Source organism: Sparus aurata, chromosome 19 (genome assembly GCF_900880675.1).
Source record: "Sparus aurata chromosome 19, fSpaAur1.1, whole genome shotgun sequence".
Lineage (NCBI taxonomy): Eukaryota > Metazoa > Chordata > Actinopteri > Spariformes > Sparidae > Sparus > Sparus aurata.
In genome coordinates, this window is record NC_044205.1 from 6,337,661 (window position 1) to 6,355,135 (window position 17,475).

The window sequence follows — 17,475 nt, forward strand, 5'->3', positions numbered from 1 at the left end:
AGTAACGACAAAAAATGCCTTCAAATAACGGGAGAAATCGGATTAATTGAAGCCAAGTGGCAGAGGTTGTGCTGCATTTGAGAAATCTGCGGAAATGTACTGCAGTTCATTTCATAATTAACAGGTAGGGATATAATTGATTGAGACATGAAAGCTTAATCACTGAATTCAATAACCAGGATATCAGCTGAGTAGATTAATTCAATTCTGTAATTAAAGCAGAGGGAAAGGTGAAGCATTATAGCTGATTGAAGGTTAAACAGCAGACTCACCTTTCTCCCTCCGTCATACGCTACGAATAATTAACTCCACCTTTCTGACAAAGAAGACACACTTTACAGCCTCAACTTTTAGTTTGTCTTTTTTATTAGACAGAGCAATTTCACAAACAGCAGTTAGCCTGAAAATTACATTCAAAATGTGCAGCTGACCATGCGCAAACACTCCAGATACACCTTCAAACAAAAGTCACAGTCCGTCATATGTCTGTTTTTCCACTAGCTTTGTATTTTCATGTTTTAATTCAAATTTACAAAATCCAAAAAAAATCAAAATCATCTTCACTAGTTCACCACCAAAGCATACATACCTGTCACTATTACACATTTTTAAACAACTAGTTTCGGTCACTGTACATATGCTCTGAAAGGTTTTAAAGGCTCTTCTTTGCATTCTAACACCAGGACGCTCCCACACATCAACCTCTGAAATGTACTCGGTACCGTTTCCCTTCTTTCTCTGGACACTTTTTAATATTAGCTTAGTTGAAGAGAAGGGTCATCAAGCCGACAGTCGGAGACAGTTCATGTAAAAATCAGTAACATTACAGTTCTTAGAAATCCACTTTGTTTTCCAGTAAAACCAGGACCTCGGTGGCATTTCCTGCCACTGAAGAAACCAACACTGAAGTCCACAGAGGAGCACAGACGATGACCCCCGGCAGCTTAATGCATACTTTACCAAAGCACGTAAGACTATACGACACACAGTTTGTACAAAGTGGCAAGACGAGGATGCTTCTGCTCAGGTTTTATTCCATTTAGGTTAATTCACACATGTGCACGCTCGCACACACACACACACGCACACACACACACACACAGGGTCAGTCCTCCATCATTCAAGTCACAAGACACTCTTGTCACAGGGTTAATGCTTAACACTGGTTGATAGGGGGAGGTGGGGATGGTGTGTGGGGGTTAGGGTAATGTTGATGGGGTTGGGGGATGTTACTAGGGGGAGGTTGGGGACACAATCTGTAACTCCAGTTCATCCAAGTGCCAAAAGACAGTCTGTTAACATAACACTGATTAGTTTTTTCCACCTTGTCCAACAACACACATGGCTGATACATCACACACGAAGCTCCAAGACACAGAGAAGGTATCCAGATCCAGTTTGGATTCAGCTCACTCCTTCAGAGAGGGGATGAGGCTGCTGGTTTGGCTTATAATGCCGCGCGGTTCCCCTCCGCGATCCGCCAAGGTTCGGTCGCCTTCCACCAGCTCCGCTTTGAAGTTTGAAATACTGGCCACAGGGATCCAGTGTATGTGAAAACACCTGAATACTCAAATCCACCAAACCACAAGGACGTCAGCACGTCATCACGGCACCACGGCACCACTCTTAAACACTGTCCATAGTCCGGCCTGCTTCTCGCAGCAGGAATGGCTGAAATGCGAGTGAAATCTTTACACCTTTTTTTTGAAATTCATATCCAAAACTTCTGTAAGTGCAACTGTTTTGTAAACTGTCCTGTCAATGAATGTCTTTTTTGTTCCTCCAACTGCTTGGTCCACAGCAATGTTCAGCTCAGTTAAAAGAAAAGAGGAGGAAAAGGAAAAGAAGCCAGCATCCTCTTCTGAGTGGGGGCCTCTACCTGCCGAAGATGCTTTCGTACTCGAGCAGTATGAGCTCCACTATCTGGTTCTGGTAGACCATGTGGACCGCGATGTTGCCCGTCTCGGTCTCGGGCCGCAGCAGCGTGGGTCCGAACACGATGGCCACGCTCTGGGTGGTCATGCGGTTGGCCTCTCCGTGTTCAATCACCCTGAAGGCGGAGAAAAGTAGAACACGAGGACATTTAAACATGGTGTGTGTCAGAAATGGCTTCAGGTAAGCGAGGATTTGTTTGACAACCTTTGGTTTTAGTGCAGCTTCAGGGTTTCATCTAGAAAAACAAAATTACGATCTTTACACACATCCTTAGGGCTCGAGACCAAGCGCTGAGGCGAGCCTCGCGACACACACTCCGTAGCAGTGCTGAACGCTCCAGGCTAGAGCATAATAGCCTTTTTAAATAGAATCTACATCCTTGCATGCAGATGCACAAAACAATAACATATTCATGGAAGGGAGAAAAAAAAAAAGAAGATTAAATCCGCCCGCTGATATACGTAGACCCATACACTGAATGTCACGCTATAAATTCCCTCAAGAAACACCACTTCATAGGTACTGAATTACAGCATACACAGCACCATATAAATGCAAATTGGAAACCTAGGCAAATGTCATTGTGAACATATGATATTGCCACAGGCTCCAGTGGGCTGAGGATACAAGGTAAACCTGGTAGCAGTTTGTGTTTGCCCACAGGTTGATCAGTGTGACGGAAGGTAAACAATCAGAGCCTGGAACTACTTGAGCCAATGCCGGGTTCAAGAGTTGTCTAGTCCATCTTAAGAAAGTTAACTATTTATGTAAATCGTCATTTTTCGAGTCGAAGTCGAAGTCAAACATTTGCTGGTTCCAGCCTCTTAAATATGAGGATTCACTACCTGTTCTCCTCATTTATGATAATAATCAAAGAGTTGTTGGGTTTTGATGTGTTTGCTGGACAAAATAATGCATGAATACGTTTTATCACTGGTTGTTCTAAATTTGGACACTAATGCTTTCTTGTTTATTGTAAATGTATGTCAGTTCAAAATATCGGTCTCTGTGATTACTAATAATCGTTATCAGTATCGACACTGAAAGATAATATTGGTAGATCCCAAAATGTAAATCCTGATGAAGGCCGGGACATCTCTGCAGCACTGCGCCACTCCACAGTACATATTTGACTTTAAACAAAAACATTGCACCTTCTTGTGATTTGGGATTTCACACTTTAATCTATAATCTGAATTAAATAAAAACTGGTGAGTGGGCTGTTTTTGGTCGTGGCTTACCTGCGCAGGTGTTTGAAGAGGACCTGCATTGTGTCGTGGTTGGGTTTTGGCAACTTCTTGATTAAGTCTTTGATTGAATTCAGGCGCTGCTTGTAGTCTGAACATTCTGAAGCAGAGACACAGATGGCCAGTCAGTAAATGCACTTGTGCACAGCACCATCTTGTGGCCAACAAGAGATAAAACAATGTTTTGTCAATGCCTAGTCATAGTGGATCTGAACAGTAGAGTGAGTTACTCACTGATTGCGTTTACAAAGTCATTGAAGGATCCGTATGTGAAGAGAGGCTCAGGAAGTTCCCTAAAGAACATCTTGAGGGCTCCGGTGGTGACGTGGATGTCCTCCCACTTACTGTCATCCAGCTCCACCTTCTCATCTGATGGGGGAGGATGGAGAGAGGCAGTGATGGAGACAAGGGATCACTACAGCACAATCAACATAATGCGTGTATGTGTGTGTTTGTGTAGAGAGTGTGTGTTCTGTGTGCTGAGAGCTCACTACATGTCCCACAAAATGTCCAACTGTACCATCCCATATAATGCACTAATGTTTCAGGCCTGTTAGTGGTCGGGCAGTGGAGCAGCAGGGGTCCTACCATGATTCACAGCAAAGCGGAGTTTCTGGATCACCGCCAGGTTCCCGCTCACTCTGTATAAGCCGTCCACATCGAGACCTGTAGCAGGAGGATGAGAGGAGGGAAAACTGTGGGTCTGACACGCCGAGCTCACCTCAGACTAACAGCACCAACAAAAGTTGTCTGATCAAACATTTGGCATGTTCTTGCACCACCTTGTGGTTTCTGTTAAAGAGATGCAGTTGAACACAGACACTACAGCTTACAGTCTTATTTTTTTTTTTTTAAATATGGATTGATATGATGTCTGAATATATTTTTAAAAAAGGGGGAGAGGTGGAAATTAAGAAGAAACCGTTCTAGTGAAATCACAGTATCATGGCCCGTGCTGGGCGACATTTCATAGACAACAAAACATGTTTGGAGCAAAACAAAGTTGCAGCATTCTCCTAAACCACTGCAGAAGCTGGGGACTTGTCTTAAAATGAAACGAAACAACTATAAAATTTAATAAGATAAAAAAATTAATAAAATGGGTCAATCCAGCTCATACAGCGTAATCCAAGTCTCCTTAAGACCCAAGAAAGCAATTTGACAAGACGTTATTTACACCTTTTATTAAGCAGAAAGTGTTAAGCACCCTGTCTGAGGTGGGTGCACAAGCTTGACCGCACGTTGAGGGTGTAAAAAATGTCAATTTGGGATGTAGGGACTTGATTAGGCTGGATGAACTGTACGGAGCAATTCTATTTACTTATTTTATTTTAGGTTGTTTTTGCATTTTAAAACAAGTCCCCATCTACTCCAGTTGTGTATGTGAATGCTGCAATGTTGTTTCCCTGTGAAGCTCCAGAACTGTTTTGTGGACTACGAAACTTCACCTGACTTTCCATCAGCATGAGGGGAGGACATAATGACTGAATTTCCATTATTAAGTGAACTTGCTCTTTAAAGAACAAAGAGCTTGCAAAGCTCGGCTAATACGAGGTTTCACTTCCTTTAAATTCTTCACGATAAAAGCACCCTGTTATTTTGCTATCCAAAACATTTTATTGCAAAGCAGCAGAATCAGGAAATGTTGGGTTTTCACCAGCAGTAACTCAACACCAGTCCTGAAACTGAACATGAAACTGTAAAATACAGCAGATGTCTGACAGGACATAAAGGGTAGCAGGAGAGAAACCACACTTCAAATTTTAGAGATGCAGTCAGAATTACTGAGCCAAACACACACAGCCTTTTACATACAGTATGTCTCCGTCTCTGGTCTCCTGCACAGTTGTGAGTTAAGTTTGTTATGAAAACAGGTCCACCTCTGCGTGGCTAAAAGTATCACTGAACAGGCTCCACTGTGATTCAATACAGGGCAGTCTACAGTTGGTGATGCCAGACGGATATATATCGTCATGGATACTGATTAACAGCCATCCACTGAGGGAACTGTAGTTTAAAGCTCTGGGAAAAGTTAGTGGTAAAAAAAGAGTATTTGTCTAACCTCAAAATTTGAAGTTCTGTTTTTGGACCTTTGATGTGAACAGATGTAAACTGAGCTGAAAATGATGCAACGAAATGGATTCCAAATGGATTCACTTGTGGCTTATGTCACAGAGAACAGATGTCTGAATGAATCGCTGCTTCTTTAAACTCAAGTGTTTTTACTGAATCATCATAAATCAGTAGTTTAGCGCCGAGGGTCTCCTCACTAGTGACTACACATGGCAGTGCAGACTCGGCTTTGTCACACAGCGCAGAACAGATTCAAACCTTATTGAAAAGAAAAACAGAAAAAATAGGATGTGATGAGCGTTGCAGCTGGGTGTCTGCTTATGAACACTGCTTCTACATCTGGATGTGTCGTAAGAAACAAACAACCAGCTACAAAGTGAGTGACTCACTCACAATGTTGTAAATGAGCTGATTAAAGAATATGGTCTAGATCTGCTCAAACTGAAAAGTGTCATGAGATAACTTTGGTTGTGAAATGGTGCTATACAAATAAAAATGGATTTGATCAGTTAATCGAGTGACAGGTTGATTGATTGATTGATTCACCATGATGTCTCCCGAGTCATGAGCTGTGATGCATCAAACAAAATGATTCAGCAAAGTGTCATTTCCCTCTCTAAGACAGACCCGGAGACGAGAGCAGATGAAATGATAGCTCTGGCGCTCGTACCTGTGTTCTCCACATGGTCGATGCACATTTTGACAAAGTTGGGGACTGATGTGTTCTCCCGCTGGCACAGACTGGTCAGACTGCAGCCAAACACCTGATCTGTGATCACAAACACACAAAAGGTTTCCAACTGTCTGCTATAACATTCAAAGAGTGGCAGATGATCCAAAATGTAGCGAGTTCCTGTTCTGTATTCTGTCTTTATACCTTTGATGTAGCCCTTGTCTCGGACAGCCTGATAGGTGGGTCGACGGATCAGAAACTTCTTGAGCTTCATCCTGGTTTTCTTCTGGTCTGATGAGTCCATACTCACAGAAGTCTTCATGGCTGAGGAAGACAGGCAGGGTATGAGTGTATTTCTTGGAGACACTGATACAGGTTTTACACCAAAATTAACATTATATGCAAGTGTTTTTAAACACGAGTTGTTAGATTTTCTCGTGTGTCGGGTTGGTCATCGCGAATTCGCCAGAAACCAGGGAACAGTAGAGAGCGAAAATCTGCACGTCCAACTGGTTGTTGTGTTTCCATCACAACCACACAGATCTGGAGCCAATAAACAGCTGGGACTACTGCAGAGGACATTGACCTGACAGTGAATGGCGACAGTGCTCATTCAAATGAAAGGCACAAGCCAGATGTTACTGTGAAAGGGGTATTCAAATAATACATAATAGTTTTATTACTGGAGCAAATGTGTAACAACACAGACGCAATGACGACAAAACATAAATGTAGATGGTGGGCAAATATGTAGACGATTAACAATTATAATTACTGTAACCAGTGATGATATGTGATGAAATGTGAGAATCCAGGAGTAGAGATTATTGAGATTAAAGGTAATTTATGCGCAGTTACAGTGTGTGTGAGGTTGTTTTTACATTTTTATGAGAGTCAGTGACATAATGGATGTGCAGTGATGGCATCCTGGTCATGCTGGTTTGGTAGGTGTGGGTATGGAGAGAGATGTACAGTACGAGTGGCAGAAAGAGGTAAGAGAAATTTAAATAAATAAATAAAAGGAGGGGGGTAATGTAAAAGTGATTTTAAATCACGTTACTCCTAAAAATGTAGAGATAATAGTATAATAATTCTATGATCATCGGTTTTCTCCCACAGCGACACAACCAAAATCCCAGCAGCCCTGCAGGCGGCCCGGTCAACACATGCGTGTGTTGTGCGTCTGTTTGTCTCACCTCTGTTTTTCTTGGAGTCCCTGTGTTCTTTCTCCTTGTCCTGTTTCTCAGCTCCAGGAGACTCAGGCATGTCTTCCTCAATGGCCTCGTCTGATTCCCAGGCCTGGAGAGGACACAGATACAGATCAGACTGAAGTTAGTTTAGGCTTATTTCACTCTTAAGACCAAATCTTTCCAACCAAGCTTGTGGGAAAAGCCTAGAATGGACCGCAGCCCGGCCCTATTCATCTATTTCTGCTCCTGAATAGAGTTTTCACTCTGGTTTGGATTGGACAAATGAAGCCGGGGGAAGATGAAGCTTTGGACATCTCATGATTTTGCTAATGAAAGATGCCTCCTCACATGTGTGTTGATGGTCTCTGTGAGGGCCCGGTACCAGTCGTTGATGACACTGTCGATCTCAGACTGGATCAGTAGCTCTGTGCCTTGACGAGTCTTCAGCTGAGGGAGGAAAGGTCCACATTACTTTTTACCAAAACACCATATTCAAAGTGACGAGGTAAAGTGAAAGCCGACAGCAGCTCTGCCGTATCTGATACCTCGATGACATGTTTCTTGCTCGACTTGTCCTTGGAGGCCCAGTCCACTGAGCCGCCTCGCAGATCAACAGTGAACTCGGGCTTTGACTGGTTGCTGCCAAACTTCTGAAATCAAGGAAACAGTATGAGACGCCACCTCTGACACAAAGATGATATAACAGGGACAGGCTGCGGGTTTAGGAGGATTTTCATGATCAAAAACAAGAAATGAGAATAAGTAATTAATGTCAAAATGTTAGAGAACTGCTCCGGATATGAAACCAAATCTACTTCACTGCTATTGTGAATCTTATTTTGCAGCTCTTTGTGTACACACACATCTTTAGTATGGTGTTACCAGAAAAGCAGAAACACTGTTAGTTGTTATTTATATCATGTGCATATTAATGAACACACAGTGCGTTTGGTTAGTCAAGAACCTAAAATTCAAGTCACTCAATAGCTTTCAAGCTCTTTTCACTTCTTTAACTTTGTGCTTTCGGGGTTGTAGCTGGATCGTTAACATTGCGATAAACATTGATAAATCTTTACAACCCTAAATAAAATTGTTGTGACGCTTCGGCTTGAACTTAAACCCCGCTATTATGAGTAAATGAACATCTAAGTGTAGTTGGGAGTTCTGTCTTTACACCAGTCTCCTGATATTCTTCCAGGTTATCACGCAGAGCAGCAGTATTTGTTGTATGTCCTTCCTTATCTATGCCTCTCCTGTCAGCCTGCTCTGCTTTTCTAATCTATTCTGATCTAGGCATAACACAACTCATATTTTACATGTTGTCTTGCTAAATCTAGAAAATAAATCCAACTGAAATTCTACTTTACAACCTGACTAAGGCTGAGCTGAATTTAATCTTTCCATCCAACTTAAAGCTGCATCAACTGATTCATTTGCTTATTACTGACATATATTATCACCTTATAAAGATTGTAATGATGAACATGTTAGTCAACTGTGTATCTATACATACAGCAGACAAAGAGAACATTAGAATTTTGTTAGACTCATGTTTGTGTCCACCAGGTTTCCGTGATGCGGTAATTAGCACCTCCACCAAGAAAGTTGTTTGTTTTTGCCTGTGACTCATTGGTGTTTCTTTGTCAGCAGGATTACACAAAAACTACTAATGGATGTCCATGAAACGTTGATGGCAGAGGTGTTTTTCTTTCCATCACTTCCTTTACCATTGTGAGATAGGGCTTTTTCCACATTTTATCAACATTTGTCAGTTTCTCTTTCTCGGGGAATAATAAATGCACCCTGATGAAAAATCTGGTGTATTTAGGTGGCTGGTATCCATGAGTAAGTAAAGTTTGATGTAGATCCTAGATCTGGTGATTGGCAGTTTTAAATGTAAGATTTAAGGTCATCGAGCTTGAAACTGAATTAGGCTTGATTGAATTAAATGAGGACTGTTGGGCCTCATGGAGATATACACTCTACCATGTGCCATTCCAGGTTTTACCTGGAAAAATCTGTTAGACTCCATATTTGAATCTGTTTGCTCATACTGTCCACTGAAAATAATGACCTTTGAGCAACATCTGAACAGTGGAGTGAGTGATTCTGGAAAAGATGTTGAATCTCATAGGTCGTCAAATACAGACACTTTGGGTTGGTAATGCACAGCACTGTGAACTGTTTTTAATCTCATTAAACAAGTTCATGTTAATTGAGCTTGTTCGTGTTCTCATTCGCATCATTATTTTGTATTGATCTTTTTAATTATCTGTGTTTACTATGACTGTAAGACTGATGTTAATACACACTGGCAACTCTGTATGACAGTATATGCAGTCATAGCATTAAAGCCAGTTGAACCTATTTTTCCACTAGCACTTTTGGCCGTGCCGAGTCAAACTGACAGTGCCCACCTGATAAATCCAGTCCAGCATTCTATCTCTTTCAGCTCTATATAGGCCTCAACCAGCTCATGAAAAAAATATCTGACTCTTAATCTTCAAAACGCTCCACTGTACTTGCTCGCTGGTGTAAAATGGGTTTATCAGAGCTCTTTTTGGCTGAAAGCAGCACAAGCCTGCTGCTGGTGCTGCGGCAAACAACACTGATGAGGGATGTGGTGGGACTGAACCATAGCAGTGACTTCTGGGACCGTAAACCAAAACGATGAGCCAAAAAATTCTAAACCACTTTGTACATCTGAAAGATACTGATTAGTGCAGATCAATCAAACTTCACACACACACATAAAAACACTCCCTGACAGCTAAAGCAGGAGTAAATGAAAGAATGCAGGACAGGCAGCAGCAACACATGCAGAGAGAAAGAGGGACATACAGCGGCAGCCTGCACAGGCCTACAGTTCACATAGGAGACAGCAGGACGGGGCTTGACTGAGTGCTTCCAGTTGCTAAGGAGAGTGAAGAGCAGCTCGGGGATGGAGCCACTGCGGTAGTAAGACTTCAGGAAGGAAAGGAGGGGAGGGGAGAGGAATGACAGGTAGCAATGAAGACAGGTGACTATGCAGAAATAAAGGAGAAAGAAATAACACGGAGATGAATGGAATGCTACAGAAAGAACACAAGCCTCCTGTACTTGATGGGATACGTACCCAGCTGGTGCTGCCACCCTGACCTTTTGCAAAGAGCAGGGAGGAGCCCTGCAGCACGGTCCATGAGGAGGTCCAGTTCTTCCTGTTGTCACAGTCAAACAAAGACATTATCGGTCTGGCGTCAAACAACTCTCTCAAAAGCTTATCAGTGTTTGAGCCATACTTGTTAAGATTCCTACCTGACTTTCTTTCCATTCTCTGTGATTTTGGTGACATTGAGGACTCCACATTTTTCTGAAGGCTGAGGAGGAAGGCACAGATAAGAACCTGCTCGGACACACCCACACACACACGCACACACTGAGGCTTGAGAAAGCAAATGGGACAATGCTGTAGGCTGGAAGTGGCTGTGCTTCTTGATGTTATGCTCGTATATCACCAGCAGGGGATGCCCTAACACTGCTGTTCTGCTGGTAGAAGAATGTTTAGTCCTGCTGTTAGATGTAATGCAGTTAGATGTAGGATCTGGCATGCAGCTGATGAGAGAAACCGAATGCAATGTACAGATGGGAGAGTTTAGAGGATGTTAAAAATGTTTGTATGTTGATGCAGTTAAAGCAGGATGATGGTAAGTGTGATGCGATGCCGTGCAAGCTGGGATACTAACTGTCGCGGGGTGCTTAGGAGATGAAGGGCAGGAGTCAGAGTCTGGGGAGCTCTGCTTGGGCACCGGAGCACACTCCTACCAACAAGAGGCACAACATGATGAGTCGATAAAAACTAACAGCAAAACTACAAGGACATGGAGAGAGTGAGTCTGAGGTTAGTGAGAAGAAGAAAGCAGATCAGCAACCTGAAGACGTTAAGTTTGTTGGATGTTAGTGTCAGTCATCAGAAAGTAAAGATGAAGTTATGATTTAGTTTGCAAACAACATGCTTCTGAGCCTCAAAGGAAAAGTGTTAATTCAACGCTAAGAAGACTCATTAAGATAATGTGCTTCCTCCCTGTTTATCCAATCCATGATAAGAACAAATCAGACACTTTGATTGACATGGCTTTGATCATCGTATTGCCACAGCTGGCTAATGAAAACACATAGACAGTGAATCAAACGGATCATGTTGATTGGAGAGGGGGCTGGAGAGGAGAGGCTCTGTGTGGTACCAACTTTATTACGGTAAAGAGGGAGACGAAATCTCCTCTTGGGCGAGTCGGAAGTGAAGCGCCAGAGTTTAAAAGAAAACTGCAACAAAACCACCACAGAGTTAGCCTGCAATGTATATTCCTCAGTCTCAAAATGTTTTTCAAATGCACTGCGTGTATCAATTTTACAGGTTCAATAGAAGATATTGATGAAATACAACGAAGAGTACCCACATCAAGTATGACAGTTAAGTTTGTATGGTGACATGTATTTGACGGATTTCTTAAATTAAATGTCAGGTTATCGACTGTTAGGCTGGAGATATACTTGCTTTTAATAATGCCTGTGCATGTAACTAACACCACAGAGCATTGAACACTATTTTGTCTTGCTCTAAGGATGGATGGAGAAAACACAGGCAAAATCTGAAGTGTACCCATGTGTTTAAATCCAAAATGTAAACCCAAGCATCCAGGCAGCTCATTCTGATTATCCCTGACCGGACCACCTCAGCCATGTGTTACTGTAGCAGAGATACAGGATAGTAGTGTTGCACAGTAAACCGATACTAGAAAGGTACAGCGGTACTTTTTCACGCTTTATTCGAATCGGTACTTTATGACCTTTGTGCGACAGCGGGGCAGCGTGTCTGTGTGCAGCTTCTCTCTGCTTCCTCACTGTCTGCAGACAGAGTGGGCGTGGTTTCACAGTGACAGACAGTCGCAGAGCAGAGCGAGACAGACGTGTTGGCTCTCTTGGTCATTATGGATTTAAAGCATCGTTTACAGACGGGTTTTGCGGTGTCCGTGGGCTTGCCCTCACTGTCAGCAAAGTGAGCGAAATATTTCCATATTTCGCTCCGTGCATCTGTAGTTTGCAGGCTAATAATCCAGGGTTTGAAATTCAGGTTATTTAATAATCTCTGAGAGCAAACAAGACAAATGACCAAAACAAGAAAACACTTGTCTTCTTGGATACAGAAGCTATAAAGCTCAGCAGCTTTTACAAAATATATTTTTTTATTTTGACTTTTGAAGTGTTTAAATTAATAAAAAGAAATAAATCATTTGAAGTGCCACATTCTGTCATTTGATATTTTATTCCATAACTTTTGATGGTGTTCTAGTTTTCCGCCGTGGTATCGTTTCAGTATCGGTATCGAGATATTTTAGGCAGGTATGGTACCGTAGTCATAATTTTGGTATCGTGACAGTGCTACAGGATAGTATGTCTACTGTGGTAAGTGAGGGAGGAGCACCAAGACTTTTGGTAGCTGTGTTTTGGTTGTTATGCGTTACAAAATCTTGAGTTCACTCCTTAATATTCGTAGCCTTATATCAACTGCAGTTGTTCTTGAACGCTTACTTTTATACACTGTTTTGCTACATTGGAGGATTTCAGTTAGACACATGTTTACCTCTGTGTAGATTAATGCTGTGCAACATAAGAAATGATGAAGTCTGGCCATGGATAATCTACTCTACACAAGATTCTTCAAATAAATGCAGTTATGTTTTCATTTTGAGCAAATACAAGATTCTGTTATTATCGTTTTACAACACGAGTTTGCATAACAAAAACTAAGTAGTTGCAGTCCCTATATGCTACTATTAAAACAGAAATGAAAAAATGTATCTAGTGACTGGGTCAGATAATCAATGATCATTTATTATTTGAGTGTGGAGGATGAATTGAGACATCTGTCATCTGAAATGACATATCACAGGGCGCAAACACATTAGGCTTGTTTGCATTATGGGAAATGTAGGATCCAGGGTTTACCTGAGCTTGGATCATGCTAGGGACCTGAAGTCCAAATATCTCGGCTTCTGTAGATTCAATTTTGACCATTCTGTTTATCTCCCATAAGTCCCACAACTTTATAGTGTGGGGGAGTGTAATACTAAACTAAAGCTTTTACTCCAGTATGACTTTTGGATACTAATTCCAACACCGATTCTAAAAAAACTAGAGCACTCTTTTAAAACAACACATCTACTGTAATGGATTACCCTGCACTGAAGAAGTTAGGCTACAGCCTGAATCTGATCAGAAACCAGCTGAACTCCATTCAAAACTAAAACTTTAAGTTGGTATTCACTGTCTGACATTTAAAACAGAGGTCATAAAACCCAGTTTTCACCTGAAAAACAAACCACCCTTTGCAAAGATTTCAAAATAAAAGAGACAGATTAAGCCGTCGTAAGCCTTTTCCTCTTTGGAGTTGAGAGCATCATTAGAACTGTGAGATTAAACTCACTGCCAATAAGACAAGTAAACGAAGGACCAAATAAAAAGCCTGCCAGAAAACCTGCAGCAGTAAGAGTGCATATGTCCAACCCAATCAGACCCACAGTCTGCGTAACCGTGAGTTTTTGCCGTCTTCGTTGCGTCTTACCTTGTCATTGAGGTCTAAGACGTAGGTGCTGTGTCTCCACTTGGTGAGGACGATAGGATCCTGCTGCTTCCTCTCCAGACTGCGACTCTTGGGAACTTCTCCTGACTGAGGGGAGATATTGTACTGCAGAGACAGACAGGAGAGTTGAAGCTTAGACATTGAAGAGTTATCTTAGCACAGTGTCTCCCCTCTCTTCTCCCCTACCTCTCCTTTTACCCTCCACAGCACCATTGGACAGAGGGACTTATCCTTACAGTCCAGCCATGGTCCTAAACAGTCCCCAGTAAAGTTAGCTGAATATGTCCATGTCCGTACGACTGTCTGTTCACCCTGAGAATGGACTGCTTGTGTCTGATCAGCTCTCCAGATTAAAAGGTAAGGAGCCAGTAATAGTCCGTCACCAAGGGTTCAACACAAACTTGGCTCCTGTGTGAGCCGTCACTTATCCACTTACATTGACAGGAACAGTCTTAAGTATACAACCAGGGGGAGGAGTAGTCACGCAGAAGTGTGTTACTGGGTGATGTAATGTGTAAAGATTTCTATTTTCAAGAGAAAGAGATTACTTTAAATGTGGTGCGACTGATGTAACAGAGAAAAGCACACACACAGCCAGTGTTTAGAGGATAATCTTACCCTGGGGAGCTCCCATTCTGACCTGGATCCATCAGCACTGTAGTAGTAGGGTCGGCCTTGTTCATCCACATGTTTTATCCACTGCGGACACAAAGACTAGTCAGCCTCCACGGAGCGGTAAAACAACAACATTTGATGTAGGTGTCAAGATAAAAGAAGACAACGAGCTTAAGCTCTTCCTCCAAATGGTCAAAGGCATGTCCCTGGACGACTGTGATCATTCTATAAGCTTCACGGTAAATCAATGGACTGCACCTTCTCCTGTGTGTATTCAGAGACGTAGAGTGTGTGTCCATGTTCATCCAGCTCCTCGGACCAGCCTCTCGGTGGTGACCCATACTGGCTGTCAGACTGACTCGAGTGGGTGCTGTGACAGTTGTCCTCTGAGGACAGCGGCTGTGGAGGACAGAAGAAGAGAAAGGGAGCTTAATAACACAAGTTTTATGAAGTCAATGGAGACATTTACCTTCTACTGTACTTGCGTTTTCATAACTTATGCTCCTTTAGAAGCTACTAGGCAGTTCAGCATGAATCAGTGACTTATAGCTGTCCCACCTGTTTTATTAAGGTTCTATGAACTCTGTAGTCTGCAGGTAATTCCATTATGCTGATCACTACAACTGAACTACCTCCTTCTTGCCCCACACTGACACACTGACTGGGGAGGAGAAGGAGGAGAGACATCCACGTGTTTTTGGCAGAATCTGATATCACACACCAGTGTTGTCCCTGGCATACATATTCAGTATTGCTACAGGACCATTTGGGAGAAGTGTATTCAAACACTGCTTATTCCTGTTAAATCACTGTAGATTTTTCTGAGATTAATGTGGCCAAAACAGTAGCCGACTAGGCATTAGAATTACGTCACTATATGTTCTAACTACCTACATCTGGATGGGCAGAAACTAAGATTTTGGAGACGATGAGGCAAGCCCCCATGGTCTTTGGAATGGAATTTGGAGTATTCCGATGAGTTTGTGTATTGAGTATTTTATCCATATTTAGAGAAAAAAGTTGCATTGATAATTTAGTGATGGAAAAGAAAGACAAAACAGCAGGTGACAATATCTTAATACAAGTAAAATTAACCAGGAGGACTTTGTGAAGAGCAGTCACGTTTCCCCACCTCTTTATAGTATTTTTCTGTAGCTAAGCAACCAGCCACAGTGTATACAATCTGCCTTCCATTCACACCGTCACACACTTTCCCGGTGTATGTGATATGGGTTTCAAGTGTGTTGGTATGGACAAAGATTATTTCTGAAATTGTGCCAAATTGAAATAACCAAACCACCACATGGGGGCAGTGTTGGATAGCATAAAGCAGAAATGCACAACCTGACTGGAAACCTTCACATTCCCCCATCACTGACCACCACAGCATTTTAAAAGTCCTTTGAGGTTCACCACATCGTCACCACGGACTGCTAGAGAGTCCATCACACTGTTAAGCTGACACTTTTCCTCACATACAAGTTAAATATCTGAGTCCTGCGTTTAGGCATGTGATCGCACCTGCTGTGGGGGTTTGTGGAGTGGAAAAGTCGCTTTTGTTGCAGTTGTATGTTTGTTTCGCTCACGTCTCCCACTTTTAAACAGTCACAGTCACGTACTGTCACAACTAGATCTTCAGCTGGCTTTAGCAGCCCTCACCTCACTCTCCGCTGTGCCCTGGCTGTCTCCTCGGATGCTGCTTGTGCTGCCACCCGCGTCCCTGGTGCGCGGTGGCTTCCAGGTGCGCTCTCCGGTGGCACGGTTGTAGTAGAAGTGCCTGCCGCTCAGATCTTTGTGGGTCTCCCAGTCGCCCAGGATGTGTAGAGGAGAGCCGGAGGGGACAGGCGGCAGGCTGGACTGAGAGATTTTCAGTTCCTGTAGGTTGGTGTAGACTGGCGAGTCGGACCGACCCTGACCTGTAGGGGATGTTGTCTGGAAGAAGAAAGAAGAAAACAGGAGAGGAGGTCACAACATGCACGATTCTGTATGATTTATCTATGACCTATACATTCTACTTTTTCTGAGATTTCCTAATGCCTTTTTCAAGGCTCCATAACCAGAAGGCACCCTGAGATGCCTCCAGAGTCTGCAGACATCTAAGTATCTGTAAGAATGTTGGTCCTGTCCAGTACAGAAACCAGCATCACATCCTGGATTGAAATGCAACAATCCCAACTGTTAAAAGTTAAACTCACAAACATGCACATTTAGCTGCAAAAAGGAGACCTTCGTTACATAAACCTGGCTTCTCTTTCTCAGGGCATGAAGGTGAGGCACCGAGTTCTGATGCTCCCTGACAGACCGCATGGCAGGATGCAGCTGCTGATAAAAATCAGATACACATGTGGCTCGCAGATACTTAAAAACCCTATCAGTTCAATTCTAATCAGGTCATTGAACCGGATGGACTCGGAACAGTTAAGTAATCATTTATCTGTCTACTCAGAGACAAATTCTATGAACATAAAGGGCTACTGGTATTAGCATGCACGCTTTACTTATGTAATACTTTTCAAAACAGAAGACCAAGAGAGTTACAGGAAATAGAAAAGAGAGAGAGGGAGACAGAAGAGACAGATAACTTAATACATGAAAGGCAATTAATTGTAGAACACTAAAAAGCTATAAACACAAGAGAAAGCTAAATACGAAAATAGAATTTGAGTCTCTTTGTGACTACTTTTAGATTTCAGCTTCGACCTTTGAAAAGATAGAAATCTGTTTTTATGAAATTAAGCTCCCTTCAAACGTCAGAGGCCAAAGAGAAACTAAACGTTTGGAGTATAGAATGGCTTGATCATGTTTTTCTAGTATGTCAAGAGGAGAGCTTTAAAATAAATCCTCAAGGTGAAAGGAACCAATGGAGAGAAGTTTCATTTGGATTTCAGAGTGATATATGCCGAGTCTTTTTCTCAAAACCTTCTGCAGAGCTGTGAACTTAGGATGTGCACAATGAGTCGACAAGAGGAACAAACATGTCTAAAACAGCTAGTTGGTGCCAGAAATAGAAGTTAGCTAAACCTGTTTGTTTATTAACATACACATACTAATTACTTATTGACGTAATGTGCACTGAAATGTTATATCTTTCTAGTCAAGTCAGCCCCATTTAAAAGGCAATTTGGT

The 17,475-nt window shown here is 42.3% G+C and overlaps 1 protein-coding gene across 9 annotated transcripts in view; it reads right to left on the bottom strand.

The window, feature by feature from the left end:
* Nucleotides 1–345: 345 nt before the first annotated feature.
* The window catches only part of arhgap12b (Rho GTPase activating protein 12b), a 67,516-nt gene continuing 50,386 nt past the window's right edge, over nucleotides 346–17,475 (bottom strand). For 4 of the 9 annotated variants that reach the window (XM_030398521.1, XM_030398520.1, XM_030398527.1 and 1 more), the window contains 17 exons: nucleotides 16,009–16,281; nucleotides 14,608–14,748; nucleotides 14,353–14,433; nucleotides 13,717–13,839; nucleotides 10,841–10,915; nucleotides 10,413–10,474; nucleotides 10,234–10,315; nucleotides 9,960–10,082; nucleotides 7,664–7,768; nucleotides 7,467–7,565; nucleotides 7,125–7,227; nucleotides 6,133–6,252; nucleotides 5,926–6,024; nucleotides 3,771–3,848; nucleotides 3,417–3,551; nucleotides 3,177–3,282; nucleotides 346–2,050 (listed from right to left, as the gene is read on the bottom strand). In XM_030398521.1, coding sequence (XP_030254381.1) covers nucleotides 1,876–2,050; nucleotides 3,177–3,282; nucleotides 3,417–3,551; nucleotides 3,771–3,848; nucleotides 5,926–6,024; nucleotides 6,133–6,252; nucleotides 7,125–7,227; nucleotides 7,467–7,565; nucleotides 7,664–7,768; nucleotides 9,960–10,082; nucleotides 10,234–10,315; nucleotides 10,413–10,474; nucleotides 10,841–10,915; nucleotides 13,717–13,839; nucleotides 14,353–14,433; nucleotides 14,608–14,748; nucleotides 16,009–16,281 — 1,980 coding nt within the window. In that variant the 3' untranslated portion in view covers nucleotides 346–1,875. The remainder of the gene's footprint in view (nucleotides 2,051–3,176; nucleotides 3,283–3,416; nucleotides 3,552–3,770; nucleotides 3,849–5,925; nucleotides 6,025–6,132; nucleotides 6,253–7,124; nucleotides 7,228–7,466; nucleotides 7,566–7,663; nucleotides 7,769–9,959; nucleotides 10,083–10,233; nucleotides 10,316–10,412; nucleotides 10,475–10,840; nucleotides 10,916–13,716; nucleotides 13,840–14,352; nucleotides 14,434–14,607; nucleotides 14,749–16,008; nucleotides 16,282–17,475) is intronic. The other 5 variants (XM_030398522.1, XM_030398523.1, XM_030398525.1 and 2 more) reach the window with 5 other exon arrangements.